The sequence below is a fragment of the Dendrobates tinctorius genome, unplaced genomic scaffold (assembly GCF_039654945.1).
Source record: "Dendrobates tinctorius isolate UK_male_01 unplaced genomic scaffold, ASM3965494v1 ptg000039l, whole genome shotgun sequence".
NCBI lineage: Eukaryota > Metazoa > Chordata > Amphibia > Anura > Dendrobatidae > Dendrobates > Dendrobates tinctorius.
This window is the reverse complement of record NW_027361707.1, coordinates 36,327,391-36,351,108: the sequence shown is the minus strand read 5'-3', so window position 1 is coordinate 36,351,108 and position 23,718 is coordinate 36,327,391. Positions and strand designations below refer to the sequence as shown.

Below are 23,718 nucleotides of genomic sequence, written 5' to 3'. Positions count from 1 at the left end.
TAAAATTTTTGATTTTTTCTTTATTTTCAGACATTTCTCCACTCAGCACGCAGATGTATTAAAATTGCAGAATCATCTGAAGATGGAGGCGCAGATTCTAGATTTGCTTTGGTCGTGTTAGTAAAAAAATAAGTGCATAGCAAGGTCGTTGCGCTTTAGTTCATTACGTCCACATAGGACGAAGCAGATCCGGTAACTGATGTCCGGATTATTTGGGCTTCTTGTCCTTACTCAGCCGATCGGCGAATTCTACCAGAGTCCTTGTGGGGCGGCCGGACATGCCCTTGCGCAGATAAGGGACCTCATCCTTGTTGGACATGACTCCGGCTATATCCAGGTGAGCCCAGTGCGGGGACGTGACAAACTCCTTCAAGAAAGCCGCGGCCGTACACGCACCCCCAGATCTGCGAGAAGAAAACCTTTCATTAGTTTCTGTGGAGCAAGATACATTACCTCATGTATACTACTGATGTGGAAATTGTAGGTTTATTTTTTAATAAAATCCACATAAAAAGGAAAAAAAAAACCCCAATAATAATAATATTCCCATGATAGAAATTGATGACATACCCTGTAGGGGTGCACCCATGTGGTTAGGATCTCACCAATCATTTCTATAGGAATTCCAACAGATGAGCAAATCTGGATCTCCGTTTTGGTGATGGATGGAGGTCTCAGAGGCGGGGGTCGCTCTATGAGATACTTTAGAAACCTACTACAACCACCATATTTACATCCATTACCTGCTGTACTTCCCGACATTATTAAGGTCTGCGAGGGCCGACTCAGTCACTTGTTTAGTGTAATGATCAAAGAGAGGCATTCTCCATACACGATCCCCAGTCACGACGCTGGCCTGGAAGGAACATGAAACATCAGCAGTAAATTCAGCAATGTGGAGGACATCCCACAGGTCTAGAATACATACTTGGTGCCTTCCCACAAAAGGTGCAGGTGTACGGAGTTCTCTCAGGAGCTGAGCCGCCCCCATACAGAACAGATGCTGGCAGTGTTACACAGCTGGCAACTGCCTCTAGTAGCAACAACTGGAGCTAGCTCAGATCGCTGTATGACAGCTGAAATAGTGCTGAATGGGAAGGTGCTGATGGTTTCGTTGGCAGCCAGACACCTTCTGAAGGCCCTCATTGCCTCCATCTTTGTGCTCCTACGCAGCCTTGCCCTATCTTAATAGGCGACTGGTAATTTTTACTATATATTGCTGCAGTATACAGAACAAGTTCAAGTAAAGAAAAACACACCCTGACAGTATGAATTGAATTCCTTTTCCTGATCTGAATCTATTTGGCATTGCTGCAAAATGAAGGAAAAACAATGAAAAATGTTAAGAATTACAATACTGGACAAGACAAAAAATAAAGCCAAACTGACCATTTTTTTGGTCAACATAACCTCCAAAAAATGCAGTGAAAAATCAAAACGTTGCATGGACCCCATAATTGGGTCAAGGAAAAGAAAGAGAAAAAAAAATCTCGCCATGTGAAAAACAAGCTCTTGCACAGCTATATGAATGGAAGAAATTTTTTTATTCTTTTTATTTATTACAAAAGTTCCAAATGTTTTCTTTAAGACCAAACAAAGGGGGGAGCCCAAACCTATGCAGCTTTGGCACTGTTGTAATTGCACTGACCTGAATAATTGTGTTACAGGTCATTTACTGCACAATGAGCGCTATAAAAAAAAAAAATTAAAAAAAAAAGACAAATATAGTACAAAAAGTGAATGGTGTCTTTCAAAACTAGAACACACCCTCCTCCCAACCCAAAAAAAAAAAAAAAAATCTCTCGTACAGTTATGTTAGTGGACAAATAAAGAGCTACTGGAATAAGGAAAGGGGGGGGGAATAAAGTGAAATGAACAATGATTCAGACAGAAGAGCATGTTATGACAAGAAGATAGAAAGTAAAATGTTTCCGACCTCTTGAAGGTGATTCCAAAGCCAAGAAGAATTGGTGAAGACTCCAGTGGCTGCAGATCCCAGGGCTACGTCCATTGCACCTACACAACAATTCCCGGTGAGCCGCGCTCCTCGTGAGAAGACACAGGCAGACATCTACATACAATAACTGCATACAGCTGCAGTACAATCCCACAAAGTGAAACGGATAAAGCCGGGCTCCATCTGCACCAATCACATCCTGGTAGCTGGTTGTGTCTGACACTTCTTCCACCATTCATATTCCACCCAATTGCAGCCGCCATAAAGCACAGACCACCAGACAGACAATGCAAAACTAATAAAATATACAGCTAAAGAAAAAACAAACATTATTTCTCTACGACATACATTAATTATATTTTTTTGAAATCCAAATTAAAAGGGTTCTCCAGTTATTACCCATCCATAGGACTGGTGATTAGAGTTGAGCGAATTTGTTCGGGTTCCCTCTTATTCGGCAAGCTATAAGCGCTTACCAAATAAGCTGCAGAGGGAACCCGGCTTCCTGGATCACACCGGCTGAACGGCTCTGCAGCTGCATGTGTCGCGCCTGTGTCAGTCACAGCATGTGACATATGCAGCTGCGGCGGCGATCAGCTGATGGGCAGGCGTGATCCAGGAACCCGGGTTCCCTCTGCAAAGTCGCCCAAGTCTACTGGTGAAATCTTACTGATCGGTAACCGTATTGATCGGCAAAATTGGAACTTTTATCTCTGGTTAAATAGAGCGGCAATGCAGATACCTGACCGCTTCTCTGCTCATCCTATGGGGGGCTGCCCAGTGCTGCACTCGGCTTTTTCTGGCAGCCCCGTAAGAGGAGGTATGGAGCAGTAATCAAGTATCCAATCTGCCACTCAATTTTGTAACTTGAATTAAAAAAAAAAGCTCAATCAGGGACAGTTATTCCCTGGTCAGACCCTCACCGATCAGTAACGGATCATCTATTCTGAGCTGGTGAAGGGGGATGGGGCCTGGCTACACCCGCCCATTAAATTCATCAAAAGTGGGGGGTGATTCTTACTCTACAAGTGTTACTCCAGTCCTGTTTCTTGCGAGGTGCATGGATCCGCACGGCAGTGATAACAAGTTTGGGGCATCCTAAGTGGCGCGCGCCTCTGACGTTGAGACCCCACACTTAATGAATCGGAGCCCATGTGTACATTCTTCCAGCCCCTTCCATCATGTGTACGCAGCTCCCATACCTGTTAATGTCGCTGCATTTACGATCGCTCTTGCATTAAAGTTGTGTGCGTAACACAGAGCGTCCGCCAACAGCAGCCGTCCCTCCGCGTCAGTGTTATCTACCTGTGAGGAAACAGCAGCAGTCATGGATTTACTACTTTGCCATCTATAAAATAAAACAAACTAAATTGCTGTTCAGATCTGATCAGTACAGGGCAAGGGATCAATACTTATTAGAGGAGAACCCTTCATCTTGCGGTTAGATATCTGTATTCTATTGAATTATAGGACTCGCACTTTATCTATAATAGTCACAAAACTGGTGGCATTAGAGAACAATCCGGCTCTATCGTGGTCTATTCTAGAAAGATCCTGCACTGTAATAAATCTAAACCCTGAAGGACTGAATACAGCAATTTATCCACTATTGTGGGATGGGTTTATATTTTGCTCGTGTCCCCCTTCTGTGGAGGCTTCTTGCCTTGTCTTTTCAATTGTAATTTGTAATTATATATCCATCGAAAAAGTCAATATTTTAATTATGAAGCTGGAATCTCTTCCTATCTGACAGCTACTGACTATTGCAGGAACAGATATAGGTGGTGTATTGAATAGTGAAGTGTCTACCATTATCCTCCTTGGATATATAGGATTAAGCAATACCAGTGTTGCTTTATATAGGAAAAAAATCCCGCTCTCATTGGAGCACCACCATGACAGCCATAAGGAGTCTTCAGCAGACCCCCAGCTGTCATGGCAACCCATTGTGAGACCGCGAGCACCTCGCATTGGAGCCAACAGGCAATTAGAACAGCGCGCTCCTCAGGACGTGAGCTGTGAATGCCGCTGTCAAAAGACTGGCAGCTAAGTTTAACAGGTTAACACCTGTGGACAGAGCTCCGCTCTACACGAGGATGTTAGAGGCAGATGATGGCTGAATAACACAGCCATCATCTGCCGGGAAAGATGCAATCTCAGTTCCTGAACCCGCATCAAAGACAGGGTGCCTACGGATATTAGTAAGGGTTTAAAAAAAAAAAAAAAAAAAAAAGGGTTTGTTCGGGGGTTCAGTACTGGATTAGTGTAAGGGACTCTATACTAATACTACACAGCACAATCAAAACATTTGCCTTACCCGGGGCCCCCAACACACGCTACGCCATTGACTATACATAACAAATGTATGGCCACTCCTCAGTGCCACTTTGAACTGGATAGCACTTCTAACAATGGCTCAGGGTGGCGAGTTTTGGGCTGGTTCTCCATTGTTTGGTGGTGTTGGTACAGAACACTTTCCAGCTTCACACTGACCATGTACATCTAATGGTCCAACCCATCACAGGCCCCGCTACACATTGCCTTGGGTTACAATGAGATAAGAGCATAAACCCAGGGGCCAGATCTCCATTTATATCATGTTTACTAGGGAGCCAAAAGCTGAGGAAACCTAGGGCAAAGCTGATCTTTGTACTAAACTCCTACTAGTCAGGATAATGGCCGTCACCACAGCCGGCAATGGGTGAAGATTACCTGGATGGTCTTCCCGTTCTTGGCCTTCACCACATCCCCAGGCTTATTAGCTCTGCCGCTGGGCATATTTTCACACAGTGGAGCCAAACCTTACAGGACGAGATTAACACCATCATTAGTTTTACAGAAACATATTACATACAAGATAAAAAGTATCAGACAGGAGTAGAGATGCCATAGAAAACCTAGGACCAATGCTGAGTAACTACAATGGCCGCTGTTTGGGAGCCTCTTGGCAACAGGACCAAAGACTTGGCCGACTTCCTACTGTTCTGATAAGCCGCTGCGTGACGGGTGTTTTACTTTGTACCAAATTGATTTTTTAAAGTAATTTACTGCAGGATAATCAAATTTTTTAAAAAAAAGTCGTAAAAAGTGGTCCATGGGATGGGACAAGAAAGTAATCCATTATCGCATTTTTTTTGCCTGTTTTAAAGTTTATTTTTGTGTGTTTACGTGTCTATTTTTCTGTTTTTGCTGTCCCCGTCATTGTTGCCAGAGTTTGGGTGGTTTCGTGGAGTTTTTGTCCGATTCATCAATGGATTTAAAAAGAAAAAAATGCAGGTCAGCTATCTACTCCAATCTCCCTCTTCAGTTTTTTTCTGTTTTTTTTGAGAAACTTCACAAAAAAAGTGCCACAATTCTGGGAAATTCTCCCCCCTCCATGGAAGACAAAAAGCAATTTTAGAGAACTTTTTATATGTCACACTTAAACGTTTTAAGTTTTGATCAGTGAGGGTATGCGAGTTTAACACCCCCCCCACTGATCCAGAAAACAAAAAGGTCAGGGGCACTATAATCAGAATTGTGCCCTTTTAGCTCATTTTTGGAGGGGCAGGGTTAGCATTGTATATGCTCACAAAAGTATATAAGTGGTCTGCGAAGGTTTCAGCACTCCGACACCATTAATCAAAACAGTTGATGTGTCGGAAGTTACTTAAATTGGGAGGGGAAAACATTTACAGCCAGATTTTTAAAAATTGTTCCACTGCATTTAAAACAAAATTAATTTTCAAATATTCCACAAATTTGTGTACACAGCTCATACCACGGTATGTGGTTCAATTGGTGGCAGATAAAATGGCATAAAAGTAAAAATGAATAAAACTTGGCTGTCATTTTCATATAGCCTTTATATAACTAAAAATCGAAAGATAAATACTGTATTATTTTGCACTACACTCTAGGTTTAGAGAGCACAAAATAGGAAAAACATTTTTCCTACTAACTAAAACTTCCCGGGTAAAATAGAGAGGTCATGATCACTAATTTTAATGCACTAGGGTAGAATAGGAATGTAATAGATCAATTGTTAGTGTGTATTATACACACACAGATCTGCTACATTTGCACATTTATAGATGCACACAGCTCACTACATTTGCACATTTATATTGTATACAAAAACACTTGGGAGTAAAGACATCCACCAAGAAGAATAATTAAAATAGTTTTATTCTCAAAGATTCATGATATAAACAAAAAACACATAAAGACGGGTCACATGATTAAAGAGCTCCATATGATGAAGAATTCAGGTGCAGAAAAAACACACATGCAGCAATACTAAGAGCAATGGAGTAAAAAGTGTATAATGGATATATAGATATGAATAAAGTGCCAGTGCTTCAAGTCTTACTCTCATTTATTGATGCACACAGCTCTGCTACATTTGCTCATTTATTGATGCACACAGCTCACTACATTTGCACATTTATAGTTGCACACAGCTCTGCTACATTTGCACATTTATAGTTGCACACAGCTCGCTACATTTGCACATTTATAAATGCACACAGCTCGCTACATTTGCACATTTATAAATGCACACAGCTCTGCTACATTTCCACATTTATAGATGCACACAGCTCTGCTACATTTGCACATTTATAGATGCACACAGCTCTGCTACATTTGCACATTTATAGATGCACACAGCGCGCTACATTTGCACATTTATAGACACACAGTGATTGGAAAGGATGCGGTGTCTAGTAATGGGCAGTTTGACTCTTTCGGGTGACCTGGATAATTTGGCTTCACTCAAAGAGAGCAGGCTCCTTTGGATCCCAATTAAATGTGAGATCACCCTAGAGAACACACACACACACACACACACACACACACACACACATTTAAAATGGACTTTATACTGCCGAAACCCCGCAAACGTGTAGCCAACCAATACAACTGCTGGCTGGGCAGGGTTTCAGCCACCAAACACTGTAATTTTACCCCCAGTGAGAGCCATTCAGAGACTTCAGGTGGCCCTCACTGGGATGCTGGCTCTCTTCGTTCACAGAGCCAGTTCTTTGTACGGGGTCGCTCGTGAACCACTAGAGTTTGCGTTCTCCTCCATCACAGGAAGCTTCCTCCAGAATTTAAGACACACACTTTTTAGTAGTAAGTTTTTCTTACTAAAAAGTGCATCTGATAATTTTTGGGGATAACCACACTTACTTACCAATGAGGTTAATGGGTAATTTGAGAGTCGCAGCAGTCAAGATGGCAGAACAGACCGTCGCTGCACCACCCATATCCGCTCTCATTGCATCCATTCCAGATGATGGCTTCAAGGAAATCCCACCACTTAGAAAAAGAGACATTTTGGGGTCAGTGGTACTTTCAACAAGGCACAAAATGCTCTGTAGTTTTAGTCTGCACATATTCATCAGGAGGATGTGCGCCCAGCTGATAGTTGCTGCCCGGGGCAGGGACTGTGCTAGTAGTAATACATTGCTTCCATCATCTAGGTACACACAAGTAAAAAAACCTCCATACTGTCCAATAGTAGTCAGCAAGTGTTTTCAAAATTTGTGCAACCCAATGTCATACTGTACGTGATGTGTCTCTGACCTGTCAAAAGTAACTCCTTTCCCCACAAACACAAGAGGAGGCTCGTTAGGATCACGGCTGCCAGTATAATGGATTTCCAGGAACACCGGCGGCTCATCAGATCCTTTGGCCACACTTAAAAACGCTCCCATTTGTTGCTCTTCTATCCAGGACTTTGATCTAGGAAACCAAAATGGAAGCATATCACTGCATGGCATACAGTCGCTGTAACTATAGTCTACTGGTTAAAAAAAAATGCAACATTGTATGTATTCAATAACCAAAATTCAGTCCTAGTTACAAGAGTTCTAAAGTGCACAAAAAAAAGCCCAAAAAAGAAAAAACTCAAAACATGAAATACATACAAGAAAGGTATACTGCAGAGAATGATGGGGTGGTTGTATTAATACATTTAGAATATCCCCTGGAAGAAGCATTTCTTGCGAAACGCTTTTCATTTCACATCTCATTCTTTCTGCAATATTTACAGCAGATATGTCCGCAGTCTTACCTAGTGAGCACCTTAACCCCGTCCCCCAATGCTCCAGTCTTCTGTTGAATTATCTCGGCAAACTTTGACGGAGTCACATAATTCGCTGGAGATTCCATCAAGTAACGAGCCAAGTTCTGCCCCTTCGCGTAGGAAACTCCTTTTTGCCAGGCATCTAGTTCTTCACTAAATAGAACAAATCATTCTGGGTAAACACACTACAGGCTAGATACAAAGATGATTTTTTTTCCAACTTTATGGAAGCCGTCCACAGATTTTCTAATATGCAGCAAATACGCAAAAAAAGGGAAAAAAAAAAAAAAAGATACAATAACAAAAGATGTACCTGTGTAAGAGTAAGATTGCAACCGCATTCTCCACATCGCCACTAATACTATACAACTGAAGTACTAATCTGCCACCAATATTTCCTTATTTTTACATTAGGACGATTTCCAATGTATACTTATTATATTGTTATCCCAATATTTGTGCCATATGTACAATAATGTGACAATTTTGCTGAATGTTATCACATTTGCACACACACACAAAAAAAAAAAAAAAAACCACGGGAAAATAACCAAGGAGTATATACTTTTAAAATGTTTTATTATTATTAAACATGTTAAAATTGACACAACAAAAGAACAAAGCAACTACTGGACAGTCAATAGTGGGGACGCTATAAAGTACCGGTGACATGAGGTAATACGCTTATCATACAGTTAAGTCTATATATATTGGACGGAGACATTTTTCTAATTTTGGTTCTAGACATTACCACAATGAATTTTAAACAAAACAATTCAGATGCAGTTGAAGTTCAGACTTTCAGCTTTCATTTGAGGGTATCCACATTAAAATTGGATGAAGGGTTTAGGAGTTTCAGCTCCTTAACCCCTTCACGACCTATGACGCCTACGTAGGCGTCATGAAAAGCAGTGCCCAAACGACCTATGACGCCTACGTAGGCGTCATGCTATAAATAGCCCCCCTGCGGGTCGGGTGACCGGGGTCACTGAAAGGTCACCCGACCCGCACACAAAGGACCCTTCAGAGTTAACACCTGGGGGTGTGGCTTAGCCCCCACGTGCCTACGATCGCTCTGATTGGCAGTTTCACTTTTAACAGCCAATCAGAGCGATTGTAATATTTCACCAATGAAAATTGGTGAAATATTACAATCCAGCCATGGCCGATGCTGAAATAGCATCGGACATGGCTGGACACCGAGACCCGACCCCCCCCCACACCGACTGACTGCACCGATCGGCTGCCGCCACCTTCTGACGGCACCGATCGGCAGCCGCCGTCATGATCTGCCCCCCCCGCCTTCCCTCCGCTCTCCCAGCCCTCCGATCATCCCCTCTCACCCTCCGATCACCCCCTCACCCTCCTTTGTGCCTCCGATCTCCCGCTATCCGTCCCGGTGTCCTGCCGTCCAGCGTCATGGGCGCCGCCATCTTGCAAGATGGCGGGCGCATGCGCAGTGCGCCGAATCGAATCTGCAACGCTGCAGATTCATTCATTTATTTTGATCACTATGATAAACTTTCATAGTGATCAAAATAAATAAAAAGTAAATCACCGCCCCCCTTATCACTCCCATAGGTAGGGACAAATAATAAAATATATATATTTTTTTTTCCCATTGGGGTTAGGGTTGGACTAGGGGTTAGGGTTGGAGTTGGGATTTCATTAGGGCTGTATTGGGATTAGGGTTGTGGTTAGGGTTATGATTAGGGTTGGGATTAGGGTTAGGGGTGTGTTGGTGTTAGGGTTGGAGATAGAATTGAGGGGTTTCCACTGTTTAGGCACATCAGGGGCTCTCCAAACGCGACATGGAGCCACCATTTATTCCAGCCAATTTTGCGTTCAAAAAGTCAAACGGTGCTCCCTCCATTTCGAGCCCCGACGTGTGCCCAAACAGTGGTGTACCCCCACTTATGGGGTATCAGGGTACTCAGGAAAAATTGCATAACAACTTTGGGGGTCTAATTTCTCCTGTTACCCTTGGGAAAATAAAAAAATGGGGGCTAAAATAATTATTTTTGTGGAAAAAAAAGATTTTTTATTTTCACGGTTCTGCGTTATAAACTTCTGTGAAGCACTTGGGGGTTCAACGTGCTCACCACACATCTAGATAAGTTCCTTGGGGGGGTCTAGTTTCCAAAATGGGGTCACTTGTGGGGGGTTTCCACTGTTTAGGTACATCAGGGGCTCTGTAAACGTAACATGACGCCCACAGACCATTCCATCAAGTCGGCATTTCAAAACGTCACTACTTCCATTCCGAGCCCCAACGTGTCCCCGAACAGTGGTCCCCCCCATATATGGGGTACCAGCGTACTCAGGACAAACTGGACAACAACTTTTGGGGTCCAATTTATCCTGTTACCCTTGTGAAAATAAAAAATAGTGGGCTAAAAATCACTTTTTGAGGAAAAAAAATATTTTTTTATTTTCACGGCTCTGCGTTATAAACTTCTGTGAAGCACTTGGGGGTTCAAAGTGCTCACTATGCATCTATATTAGTTTCTTGGGTGATCTAGTTTCCAAAATGGGGTCATTTGTGGGGGGTTTCCACTGTTTAGGTACATCAGGGGCTCTGCAAACATAACATGACGCCCACAGACCATTCCATCAAGTCGGCATTTCAAAACGTCACTACTTCCCTTCTGAGCCCCAACGTGTGCCCAAACAGTGGTCCCCCCCACATATGTGGTACCAGCGTACTCAGGACAAGCTGGACAACAAGTTTTGGGGTCCAATTTATCCTGTTACCTTTGTGAAAATAAAAAATAGCAGGCTAAAAATTTATTTTTTGAGGGAAAAAAAATATTTTTATTTTAACAGCTCTGCGTTATAAACTTCTGTGTAGCACCTGGGGGTTCAAAGTGCTCAATATGCATCTAGATAAGTTCCTTAGGGGGTCTAGTTTACAAAATGGGGTCATTTGTGGGGGAGCTCCAAAGTTTACGCACACAGGGGCTCTGCAAACACAACATGGTGTCCGCTAACTATTGGAGCTAATTTTCCATTCAAAAAGTCAAATGACGCTCCTTCCCTTCTGAGTCATGCCGTGCGCTCAAACAGTGGTATTCCCCCACATATGGGGTACCAGTGTACTCAGGACAAACTGGACAACAACTTTTGGGGTCCAATTTATCCTGTTACATTTGGGAAAATAAAAAATAGCGGGCTAAAAAATCATTTTTGAGGAAAAAAAATTATTTTTTTATTTTCACTGCTCTGCGTTATAAACTTCTGTGAAGCACTTGGGGGTTCAAAGTGCTCACCACACATCTAGATAAGTTCCTTCGGGGGTCTAGTTTCCAAAATGGGGTCACTTGTGGGGGAGCTCCAATGTTTAGGCACACAGGGGCTCTCCAAATGCGACATGGTGTCCGCTAACGATTGGAGCTAATTTTCCAATCAAAAAGTCACATGGCGCTCCTTCCCTTCCGGGCCTTGCGGTGCGCCCAAACAGTGGTTTATGACCACATATGAGATATTGATGTACTCAGGAGAAATTGCCCAACAAATTTTATGATCCATTTTATCCTGTTGACCATGTGAAAATGAAAAAACTGAGGCCAAATAAAATTTTTGTGAAAAAAAAAAAAAAAGTACTTTTTTTTTTTTTTACAGATCAATTTGTGAAGCACCTGGGGGTTCAAAGTGCATACTATGCATCTAGATAAGTTCCTTGGAGGGTCTAGTTTCCAAAATGGGGTCACTTGTGGGGGAGCTCCAATGTTTAGGCACACAGGTACTCTTAAAACAAGACATGGCAACCGCTAAACATTCAAGCATATTTTACATTCAAAAAGTAAAATGGCGCTCCTTGCCTTCTGAGCCCTGCCGTGCGCCCAAACAGTGGTTTATGACCACATATGAGGGATCAGTGTACTCAGGAGAAATTGCCCAACGAATTTTAGGATACATTTTATCCTGTTACCCATGTGAAAATGAAAAAACTGATGCCAAAATAAAATTTTGGTTGGAAAAATTAAAATGTCCATTTTTTCATTCCATGTTGCTTTAGTTCCTGTGAAGCACCTGAAGGGTTAATAATCTTCTTGAATGTAGTTTTGAGTAGCTTGAGGGGTGCAGTTTTTAGAATGGTGACACTTTTGGGTATTTTCTGCCATATAGACCCCTCAAAGTGACTTAAAATGTGAGGTGGTCCCTAAAAAAAATGGTTTTGTAAATTTTGTTGTAAAAATGAGAAATTGCTGGTCAACTTTTAACCCTTATAACTTCCTAACGAAAAAAAATGTTGTTTCCAAAATTGTGCTGATGTAAAGTAGACATGTGGGAAATGTTATTTATTAACTATTTTGTGTCACATAACTCGCTAGTTTAACAGAATAAAAATTCAAAATTTGAAAATTTTCAAAATTTTCGCCAAATTTCCATTTTTTTCACAAATAAAGGCAAAAATTATCGACCTAAATATACCACTATCATGAAGCCCAATATGTCACGAAAAAACAATCTCGGAATCGCTAGGATGCGTTGAAGCGTTCGTGAGTTATTACCTCATAAAGGGACATTGGTCAGAATTGCAAAAAATGCCCAGGTCATTAAGGTCAAAATAGGCTGGGTCATGAAGGGGTTAACATGTGCCACCCTGTTTTCAAAGGGACCAAAAGAAATTGGACAATTGACTCCAAGGCTATTTCATGGACAGGTGTGGGTAATCCCTTCGTTATGTCATTCTCAATTAAGCAGATAAAAGGCCTGGAGTTGATTTGAGGTGTGGTGCTTGCATTTGGAAGGTTTTGCTGTGAAGGAAACATGCTGTCAAAGGAGCTCTCCATGCAGGTGAAACAAGCCATCCTTAGGCTGCAAAAACAGAAAAAAAACTATCCGAAAAATTACTACAACATTAGTAGTGGCAAAATCTACAGTTTGGTACATCCTGAGAAAGAAAGAAAGCACTGGTCAACTCCTCAATGCAAAAAGACCTGGGCGCCCACGGAAGACAACAGTGGTGGATGATCGCAGAATAGTCTCCATGGTGAAGAGAAACCCCTTCACAACGGCCAACCAAGTGACCAACACTCTCCAGGAGGTAGGCGTATCAATATCCAAATCTACCATAAAGAGAAGACTGCATGAAAGTAAATACAGAGGGTTCACTGCACGGTGCAAGCCACTCATAAGCATCAAGAATAAAAGGCTAGACTGGACTTTGCTAAAAAACATCTAAAAAAGCCAGCACAGTTCTGGAAGAACATTCTTTGGACAGATGGAACCAAGATCAACCTCTACCAGAATGATGGAAAGAGAAAAGTATGGCGAAGGCATGGTACAGCTCATGATCCAAAGCATACCACATCATCTGTGAAACATGGTGGAGGCATTGTGACGGCTTGGGCATGCATGGCTGCCAGTGCCACTGGGTCACTAGTGCTTATTGATGATGTGACACAGGACAGAAGCAGCCGAATGAATTCTGAGGTATTCAGAGCCATACTGCGTGCTCAGATCCAGCCAAATGCAGCCAACTGATTTGGGTCATTGTCCATCTGTAGTATGAAACGACGACCAAACATAAAGCCAAAGCAACCCAGGAGTTTATTAAAGCAAAGAAGTGGAATATTCTTGAATGGCCAAGTCAGTCACCTGATCTCAACCCAATTGAGCATGCATTTCACTTGTTAAAGACTAAACTTCAGACAGAAAGGCCCACAAACAAACAGCAACTGAAAACCACCGCAGTGAAGGCCTGGCAGAGCATCAAAAAGGAGGAAACACAGCGTCTGGTGATGTCCATGAGTTCAAGACTTCAGGCAGTCATTGCCAACAAAGGGCTTTCAACCAAGTACTAGAAATGAACATTTTATTTACAATTACTTAATCTGTCCAATTACTTTCGGTCCCTTTAAAAACAGGGTGGCACATGTTAAGGAGCTGAAACTCCTAAACCCTTCATCCAATTTTAATGTGGATACCCTCAAATGAAAGCTGAAAGTCTGAACTTCAACTGCATCTGAAATGTTTTGTTTAAAATTCATTGTGGTAATGTCTAGAACCAAAATTAGAAATGTTGTCTCCGTCCAATATATATGGACCTAACTGTATCTTATAAAGCAGCATAGACAACGGTACAAGGGGCAAAACATCCAACAGTTCAAGCCAAATAGCTTACAGCATGGAAGCATTACTTACATAAAAGGTCCTACTTGTTAAAGCGTTCCCACCGCCCCAACGTACGTTTCATCCAGTACTTCATCAGGAGGCGTGTGAAGTACTAGATATCTTATTTATAAGATATGATAAGCATACTACCTCATAAAATCCCTGGTCTCTGCTGCAGATGTAACAGCGCTGTGAATCCTGACCTGTGTATAATCCCACCCACATCCCTGACTGGCAACTTACTGTGTATAGGCAAAAAGCTGCCAATCAGTGGTGGAGGTTACATAGATTAGCTGGACTGCCTGGCACGCTACATCCAGTCCTCCAATGATCATCTCTTTGCTGATAAAACAATGATTGTATTGAAACTACAGCAAGCAGCTGATCAAGTGACAAATCGCCGGAATCAGGCTCTCTGTCCCTATAGTATGCTGCTCTCAGATTACATACCAAAACCTGCTGATGGATTCCCTTTTAATACTGTGATAAATATATATAGATTTTCCACAATGCAGCTAATTCTGGAACACGTCTACTGCAAACGTCTTGGGAAACATTATGCAAAATGCTATTAAATTACTGTCTTGGACTTCAGTTGCCCCTACTGGGAGAAGAGGCGCAAGTGACCTTATAAGTGCCATTCCATGTGTGGTACAGTTAATCCGGTGCTTTTCCTATCGCGGCACAGACGTTGCAGCACAATTATGATGTTTCTGCACTTGACTCGCAGTGTTGAGCGCCCAGAGAACATACAGTGCCTTGCGAAAGTATTCGGCCCCATGGAACTTTTCAGCCTTTTCCCACATATCGTGCTTTAAACATAAAGATACCAAATGTAAATTTTTGGTGAAGAATCAACAACAAGTGGGACACAATTGTGAAGTTGAATGAAATGTATTGGTTATTTTAAATTTTTGTGGAAATTCAAAAACTGAAAAGTGGGGCGTGCAATTTTATTCGGCCCCTGTAACTTAATACTTTGTTGCGCCACCTTTTGCTGCGATTACAGCTGCAGGTAGCTTGGGGTATGTCTCTATCAGTTTTGTACATCAAGAGACTGAAATTCTTGCCCATTCTTCCTTGGCAAACAGCTCGAGCTCAGTGAGGTTTGATGGAGATGGTTTGTGAACAGCAGTTTTCAGCTCTTTCCACAGATTCTCTATTGGATTCAGGTCTGGACTGTGACTTGGCCATTCTAACACCTGGATACGATTATTTGTGAACCATTCCATTGTAGATTTTGCTTTATGTTTGGGATCATTGTCTTGTTGGAAGACAAATCTCCCATCCCAGTCTCAGGTCTTTTGCAGACTCAAACAGGTTTTCTTCAAGAATGGTCCTGTGTTTGGCTCCATCCATCTTCCCATCAATTTTAACCATCTTCCCTGTCCCTCCTGAAGAAAACCAGGCCCAAACCATGATGCTGCCCCACCATGTTTGACAGTGGGGATGGTGTGTTCAGGGTGATGAGCTGTGTTGCCTTTACGCCAAACACATCGTTTGGCATTGTTGTCAAAAAGTTCGATTTTGGTTTCATCTGACCAGAGCACCTTCTTCCACATGTTTGGTGTGTCTCCCAGGTGTCTTGTTGCAAACTTTAAATGACACTCTTTATGGATATCTTTGATAAATGGCTTTCTTGCCACTCTTCCATAAAGGCCAGATTTATGCAGTGTACGACTGATTGTTGTCCTATGGACAGACTGTCCCACCTCAGCTGTAGATCTCTGCAGTTCATCCAGAGTGATCATGGGCCTCTTGGTTGCATCTCTGATCAGTCTTCTCCTTGTTTGAGATGAAAGTTTTAGAGGGACAGCCGGGTCTTGGTAGATTTGCAGTGGTATGATACTCCTTCCATTTCAATATGATCGCTTGCACAGTGCTCCTTGGGATGTTTAAAGTTTTGAAAATAATTTTGTAACCAAATCCAGCTTTAAACTTCTCCACAACAGTATCACGGACCTGCCTGTTGTGTTCCTTGGTCTTCATGATGCTCTCTGTGCATCAAACAGAACCCTGAGACTATCACAGAGCAGGTGCATTTATACGGAGACTTGAGTACACACAGGTGGATTATATTTATCATCATTAGTCATTTAGGACAACATTGGATCATTCAGAGATCCACAATGAACTTCTGGAGTGAGTTTGCTGCACTGAAAGTAAAGGGGCTGAATAATATTGCACGCCCCACTATCCAGTTTTTGCATTTCCACAAAAATTCAAAATAACAAATAAATTTCGTTCGACTTCACAATTGTGTCCCACTTGTTGTTTCTTCACCAAAAATTTACATTTGGTATCTTTATGTTTGAAGCAGGATATGTGGGAAAAGGTTGAAAAGTTCCAGGGGGCCGAATACTTTTGCAAGGCACTGTAGATGTGAAGAGCTTACTGAGCCTTTGCAGGAAAGGTTTCTGTGGCTCATTGTGTAACACTTGCTTTGCAGCACTGGGGTCCTGGGTTGAATCCCGCCAATAACATCTGTAAGGAGCTTGCATGTTCTCCCAGTGTTTTTGTGGGTTTCCTCCCACACTCCAAAGACAGACTGATATGGAATCTAGATTGTGAGCCCCATTGGGGACAGGGATGATGTCTGTACAGTGCTGCGGAATTAATGGCGCTATATAGTGGAATAAAATAAACTCTACCTTCCATACGGCATTGTTGAGACTTTTTTCTTCTTTTTGGCCTTAAGCTCATCATATTCATATAACCCCAGAACGGCCCCTTCTGCCGCGGCCTGGGCGTCTCCGCAGGGGTCAACGTCAACATGTGCAATCTCCAAATCCTGCATGTGCCTACAGCCCGCTGGGTGGGAAAGCAACAAACAGTCAGAAGTCAGGGCAGGTAAAGCCCCCACACGCAATAGATGTCCGGCTGACGGCTAAGGCACCAGACCCCTCACTACATGGCCGAGTGTTCCTGTGTTCTCTATGGGGGGGCCGCTGTCGGACTCCTCCAGCGTCAGCTCATCTCCATGGAGAACAAAAGGGTTGATGCTTTTAAACAGGTGTCTGACCTGTCATAGACCCCCGTACACGGACTCACTGCTGACCTCTCCTACATTGGCAGGGTCAGACCACTTTAGGCTAGTTTTACATAAGCATTTTTTTTGGCGCAGCACAACGTGCGTGTCCATGCGCATGTGTACCTATGTTTAACATGGCGTGCGCATGCGTTTTCGTGCACACGCGTTTTTTCGCCGTGTGCGCCTAGGCGTGCCCGACGCAACCTGTTGCATTTTTGGGTCCACTGAAAGGCGTAAAAAAACGCATGCGCACGGAATGTGACAAAATAACGCATTACAGTCTATGGGAATGCAGGTGTGCGCATGGACATGCGTTCGTCTGTGTTTTCGTGCGCATGCGTTTTTGGGGTAAATGTGTAGACACTGATTTTAACCCCTAGAGAACGAATGCGCATAAAAAAACGCAAACGCATGCAAAAACACATCATGCGTTTTTTGTATGCGTTTGTATTGCGCACGATGCGCTGCGCAAAAAAACGCTAATGTGAAATTAGCCTTAGAGTAATGTGTAATGGGGTTTTATTCACATTTGTAGTTATTTGCCATAATTAACAATCACAATAGCAAAGAAAAATAAAGCAGCAGGATGAGAAATGGGTCCATTTACAGCATCAACAATAGTCAATTCTGGCTGCATACACCGGCAACAGATATAGGGTTTCTTTTGCTTAGAAACATGTATTTGGAGCAGAAAATATACTTTTTTACATTGCGTTTTTTTAATTAAACATTGTGCACAGTTTAGGTTTTCCAGGCTCTTAGGTTTTCTCACATTTCGATGTGGTCTGTGGTTATAGATCAGATGAGTGAACTCAGAAAAGTTACGAATTCATTCAGACCAAGCTCACTGATAGATTCTCAGTTAACTCATCCGGCGGCAAGCAATAGGCCGTGCAACACTGAGGCTTCAAAAGTCAAAGGGTGAAAAACTTTTAATGAAACCCATTTCAAAATGATTTTTTAGCCACAGATATTTTCACGTGAGCAGGGAAAAAAAAGTTCCCAAAAGGTGAATAGCCCCTTTAATTAGAAAAGGAGGACCAAGCAGAATATTTGCTGGGTGTCAGATGTGACAAGACTAAGTCTAGCCATTCCCTTTAACTAATAAGCTGATGTACATTTTCCTTTTAGTTCACTACTGAAGTATTAAGAGAATCACTGCCAAAAATACAAAGGTCAGCGGTAACCACAGCCACGACCGGTCACACTAAGTTACCTGATACCGCAGCCCTAATGTTCTCCTTGCTTTCATTCCAGAGCTCCTGCTGGTGGACACCTGGCGACTGCTTCCCCAACCCCACCGTCACCACACTGGGGAAATCCTGCCATTGAAAGAGACCTGTTAATGACGGGGTGAAATTCTGTTCACAGCTCATGGGTACAATTGTACGTAGAAATAGGTCAGACCCATCAAATGCCGAGATAAAATGTGGTCAGGACACCGCCATAGTGTACATTCACTTAGGACAAACTGTGGCCGGCCTGTGGGTCACATGCAGCCCTTTGGCGGTTTCGTGTGGACTGGAACAGCCAAAGGCATGGAATCAGCGGAGTACCGCCCAGGAGTTGGGGGTGGCAGGGTGAGGGGCCTGGTATGGCATAGCATCACAAGTACAGTATAACACTATCTGCATCCTCAGAGTGTAGATACTGCTGAACACAACGGTCGAACAGGCAAGAGTCAGCTCCCTCCTCCACCAGTCAGAATGAGACAGCGCAGCGGGCAAGATGACATTACTAGATGTCTGTTACTGAGCCTCAGTACTTACAGCAAAGCACATGGGAGAAACAAGGCGAGGCGAGTAGTCATTCACTTGTGAGTGAGGGAAGTCTGGGAGGCATCATACTTTGTGTGGGGGAGGGTTGGGGGATCCATCATGCTGTACTATGAGGAAGCCATCACACGGTGTTTGGAGGACAGTGCTTTAGGGTCCCTCTCGCTGTGTGTTGAAAAGGTTTGTGGGATCCCCCATGCTGTGGGAGGGAGGGCTCCATCATGCTGTGTGAGGCCATCAAACTGCTTGTGGGGGGAAGGGCTGTGGGGTCCCATATGCTCTGCGTCGGGGAGAGCTGTGAGGGGCACATCATACTGTGCGTGTTGGAGAGGGGCATGTTGGCGAGGGGCACATCATACTGAGCGTGTCGGGCATGGTGGCGAGGGGCACATCATACTGAGCGTGTTGGTGAGGGGCACATCATACTGAGCGTGTCGGGCATGGTGGCGAGGGGCACATCATACGGAGCGTGTCGGCGAGGGGCACATCATACTGAGCGTGTTGGCGAGGGGCACATCATACTGAGCGTGTTGGCGAGGGGCACATCATACTGAGCGTGTTGGCGAGGGGCACATCATACTGAGCGTGTTGGCGAGGGGCACATCATACTGAGCGTGTTGGCGAGGGGCACATCATACTGAGCGTGGTGGCAAGGGGCACATCATACTGAGCATGGTGGCAAGGGGCACATCATACTGAGCATGGTGGCAAGGGGCACATCATACTGAGCATGGTGGCAAGGGGCACATCATACTGAGCATGGTGGCAAGGGGCACATCATACTGAGCATGGTGGCAAGGGGCACATCATACTGAGCATGGTGGCAAGGGGCACATCATACTGAGCATGGTGGCAAGGGGCACATCATACTGAGCGTTGGGCATGGTGGCAAGGGGCACATCATACTGAGCGTTGGGCATGGTGGCAAGGGGCACATCATACTGAGCGTTGGGCATGGTGGCAAGGGGCACATCATACTGAGCGTTGGGCATGGTGGCAAGGGGCACATCATACTGAGCGTTGGGCATGGTGGCAAGGGGCACATCATACTGAGCGTTGGGCATGGTGGCAAGGGGCACATCATACTGAGCGTTGGGCATGGTGGCGAGGGGCACATCATACTGAGCGTCGGGGGGTTGCTATTGATCATGGCAAAAAAGCTGAATTGGATATGTATGATTATAGAAAACAGTGATGTATATGGTTGTGATTAGCGGTTACTGATAAGCGTAAACCTTACAGTAATCCCAATCCTAACATGTAATAGCAGTAACAGCCAGACATACTTAATTCTGCTCAATATTAAATGATAAAATTAACAAAAATATATTAACATTGAACAGAATTAGTTTTAGTCTATTGGTTCGGCCCTACTCAGCCAGTCTCATGTCACCGCTTGGGATAAGTTACTCAACCCTGACATAGTAATGATACGGCAGAATGTAAACCCACATATAAGTGCTGTCTACACCCCGTCCTTCCCCTGACCTACATACAAAAAATGGCAGCAGATGGACAGGGGTAATACACAACTATAGGACAGGGTGTAGCCATGGCGACACATAGGGCTGCATAAAGGCTTTATACACAAAACAGCGGGACCCTCATAATACTCATTCATCTTTCCCGCTATATTACCAGATAATTACACATCACATAGTAATAATGAGAACGTGCCTCATGCAAACCATAAAACACTCGCGTCTTCCCCTTCTTCAGTGCAGGCCCGGACCTGTAAAGGAAGACCATGGATTACTATGGGGGCGATGGGGTGGGAACAGTCTGCGTTATACACGGATAACATTGGATTTCTACCTTGTCAGCTGAAGTCGCAGTTTTCCTGAAACAGCATTGTCGAACCTGTCTGCGGCCCGGCTCAGGGGGAGACTTTCATCCTCCTTATTCTTATCATATACACCGAGAACAAGGCCCTAAAGCAGAAAGATGGAAATAGCTGAGGCCGCAGTACGGCTCCGCGATGTGTAATATGGCGCCATAATGGCCCCCATACCACTCCGAGGCTTCTTCATGCTCCCCCACCACCACGGCTTCTGGGAGGGAAAGGAAACATCTATATCACAGAGGTAACAAATGGTGGAAGGTGCGGTGGGCCATGCACACGGCTTCAGAACATGGCGCTAGCAGCAAATCCGGGGAGCCAAAAATGTAACCAGTGTATTGGATCCAATTCTCAGCCATTTATGAGCCATGGGAAATAAATTCTGTTGCCATTATTACCTATGGTCGGGGGGCAGCCGAGAGGTTTTTCGTGTTTTTATAACAGACCCACGGTTGAGTTTGATCAGTCAGATCAAGAGGGCAAAAAAAAAAGCTGCCGGCGGTCGGAGCGCCCTAATACGCCAGCCGCAGCGCCATCCTCCACCGTATACTGCACAGAGGAACAGCACAGATACAGCCAGGGCATGACACAGATGTGTGCAGACGTGAACAGGTTAAAGGAACCTATAGCAAGGGGCGAGATGAGGGCGGCTCGCGTTATAGCGGGGTTTTACCTTGCGCCCAGAGTTGTAGGAACGTGCAGACACGGAGAACGCTCTGCAGCAGCTCCTGTGCACACTGCTGTGGAGCGCCGCTCTGAGGGGCTGCAGCATGATCTCCGCTCTGGAGTGGCAGTAGCTGTCACTGAGGCTCAGCTGGTGCCCCGCACATGTGCACAGAGACCCAGGATGAGGACGTCATCACACGGAGCCACGACGCCCGGCCTCCCTGCATTGACGTCAGCCACAGGCAGCAGAAACCTATCACAGCTCATGGGTGCCACCTTGTGGCGGTACATCATACTGCAAGGCTCTAAGAAGATCTACAAACTGTTCTGAGGTCTCAGTCTCACGTCTGTTTCCTTTCTCATATGTGAAGAATAAAAAACAATAAAAGCAGACCGCTCTCCATCACTGTACTGGGTCAGAGCTTACCCATCAATGTTAAGCCACCCTGCTGTTCAAATCTTGTTTTTGAGCATTTTCTTCCTCTTCGGCTACATGTCACCTCTCTGAGGCGAATATCTTCTGGAATCCACTCCGAATTTTACACATCAAGTAAAACAGCTGAAAAAAAACATTTCATATTATAATATATATATATATACACACACTATACTGGATAATAAAAACCTCCCCAAAAAAGGAGTTTTTCCTGAAGCGGTTCCACTTGAAAAATTTGTTGTTTTTGACGTCCTTAAAAAGCTCCATCAGAATTTAGATTTCATGATATGTAAAAAACAACACTTGTAGAGGTTTCTCAAACTTCTCGTAGACAGAGAAAAGCAGACGTCACTGGGGTGCAACTAGGAGGCGGCCATTGTGCCGTGCGGTTTTCTCTTTTCACATACTGATAGTAAAGGTCGATCCACAAATTAGGATAAATTCTGACGTCTCAGTGGTTTTTTTTGTGTTTTTTTTTAACAGACAATCATTCGGCAAAAAATGGACATGTGAGCAGAGTATAAGGGGGACACGTTCTATCAGAAAAACACATGGCGCACATGTACGAGAGAAACAGAAGTCTGAATGAGGCCTAAGGCCGGAGTCACACTACAGCGAGATACGGCCGAGTCTCGCAGGTTAAGACCAAGCTCTGGTGCCGGCACTCCGGAGCGGAGCGTGCAGCTCCATGTATTACTGTGCGGCTGCACGCTCCGCTCCGGAGTGCCGGCGCCAGAGCTTGTTCTTAACCTGCGAGACTTGGCCGTATCTCGCTGTGTGTGTGATCCCGGCCTAAAGCAAAACCTCAAAGGATCTAAAATTAAAGGGAGTGTCCACCTTCAGGGAAAAATTATTCCCTTGCTTAAATTTATATAATTATGGCTAAAATTCATATTTGGAATTGTGTTTTATTGAATACGCTGCCCCGTTTGCCTTTATAGCCTCTGTGTCTATTGCTGATTGAGTAAGGCCTCCTTCACACATCAGGGAGTTTTCTTTAATGCAGAAAGCAGTCCGGGTTTCATTAGTATGCCAAAAACACAGAGTGTACATCCTAAGTATATAAAAATACAATATTTTATTTATGAAATACAATATCATATGATGTCATAAATACATAATCATAAAGTTCATGAACAGAGGGGAGAGACGGACAAATAGGTGTGTTACACCGGGCCTGGCATTATAAATATATAGAGGTGGGAGAGTAGCAACTTATAATTATAAAATCAATCATAGTAACCGCCAAACAGTGCAAGAAAATGTATAAGTACACTCAATGGATATTACAGACAGGAAGGTAATAAAGTGCAAATAGAGTAACGTTTAACCCCTTTCTGCCATGAGACTTAATTCCCTGGGACGGGATAGTACGTCATAGCAATCAGCGGCGCCCACGGCCAGGTGTCAGCTGATTATCACAGCTAACACCCGGCACAATGTGACTGCCCCCAACACGTTAACCCCTTGTACACCGCAATCAAACACGATCGCAGTGTACCGGGGATTAAAGGAAAGCATCAGCAGGGAGGGGGCTCCCTCCGTGCTTCCCTGAGCCCCCCACGGCAGCGCAATGTGCAGCACTGATGCGGGGGGCTCTTTCCCTACAGGTCCCCGGATCCAATATGGCGACGGGGACCTTCGGGGGCCTGTAGGGAGCTGACTTCCTCACTGCCTGCAAAGCGCAGGCATGAGGAAGTCTGCAGCAGTGCCTGTGACAGATCGCTGATCTGTCACAGTGATCTGCGATGTGACAGATCAGCGATCTGTCACAGGACAGTGATGTCCCAACTGGGACAATGTAATAAAGTTAAAAAAAAAGT

At 44.0% G+C, this 23,718-nt stretch overlaps 1 protein-coding gene across 1 annotated transcript; it reads right to left on the bottom strand.

The window, feature by feature from the left end:
- On the bottom strand, positions 1–21,736 carry LAP3 (leucine aminopeptidase 3). The gene is made up of 13 exons (XM_073574632.1): positions 21,467–21,736; positions 20,769–20,884; positions 20,631–20,685; positions 18,395–18,500; positions 16,799–16,958; positions 8,016–8,180; positions 7,526–7,684; positions 7,134–7,258; positions 4,670–4,758; positions 3,160–3,262; positions 1,937–2,016; positions 744–856; positions 1–404 (listed from the first exon to the last, which is right to left on the bottom strand). Exons 1-13 carry the CDS (start codon positions 21,563–21,565, stop codon positions 209–211), a joined length of 1,566 nt encoding a protein of 521 aa, XP_073430733.1. The 5' UTR covers positions 21,566–21,736; the 3' UTR covers positions 1–208.
- Positions 21,737–23,718: the final 1,982 nt, after the last annotated feature.

Bases quoted from the DNA above. Each gene is read 5' to 3' on its own strand.
- LAP3 (XM_073574632.1), bottom strand. From the start codon at position 21,565: ATGCTGCAGCCCCTCAGAGCGGCGCTCCACAGCAGTGTGCACAGGAGC. The intron at 8,181-16,798 runs GTAGAGTTTATT...TGTTCTATTTAG, and splicing joins TCAACAATGCCGTATGGAAG to TGAAGAACTAGATGCCTGGC. The intron at 2,017-3,159 runs GTATGGGAGCTG...ATTGTTGTGTAG, and splicing joins AAATGCAGCGACATTAACAG to GTGCAATGGACGTAGCCCTG.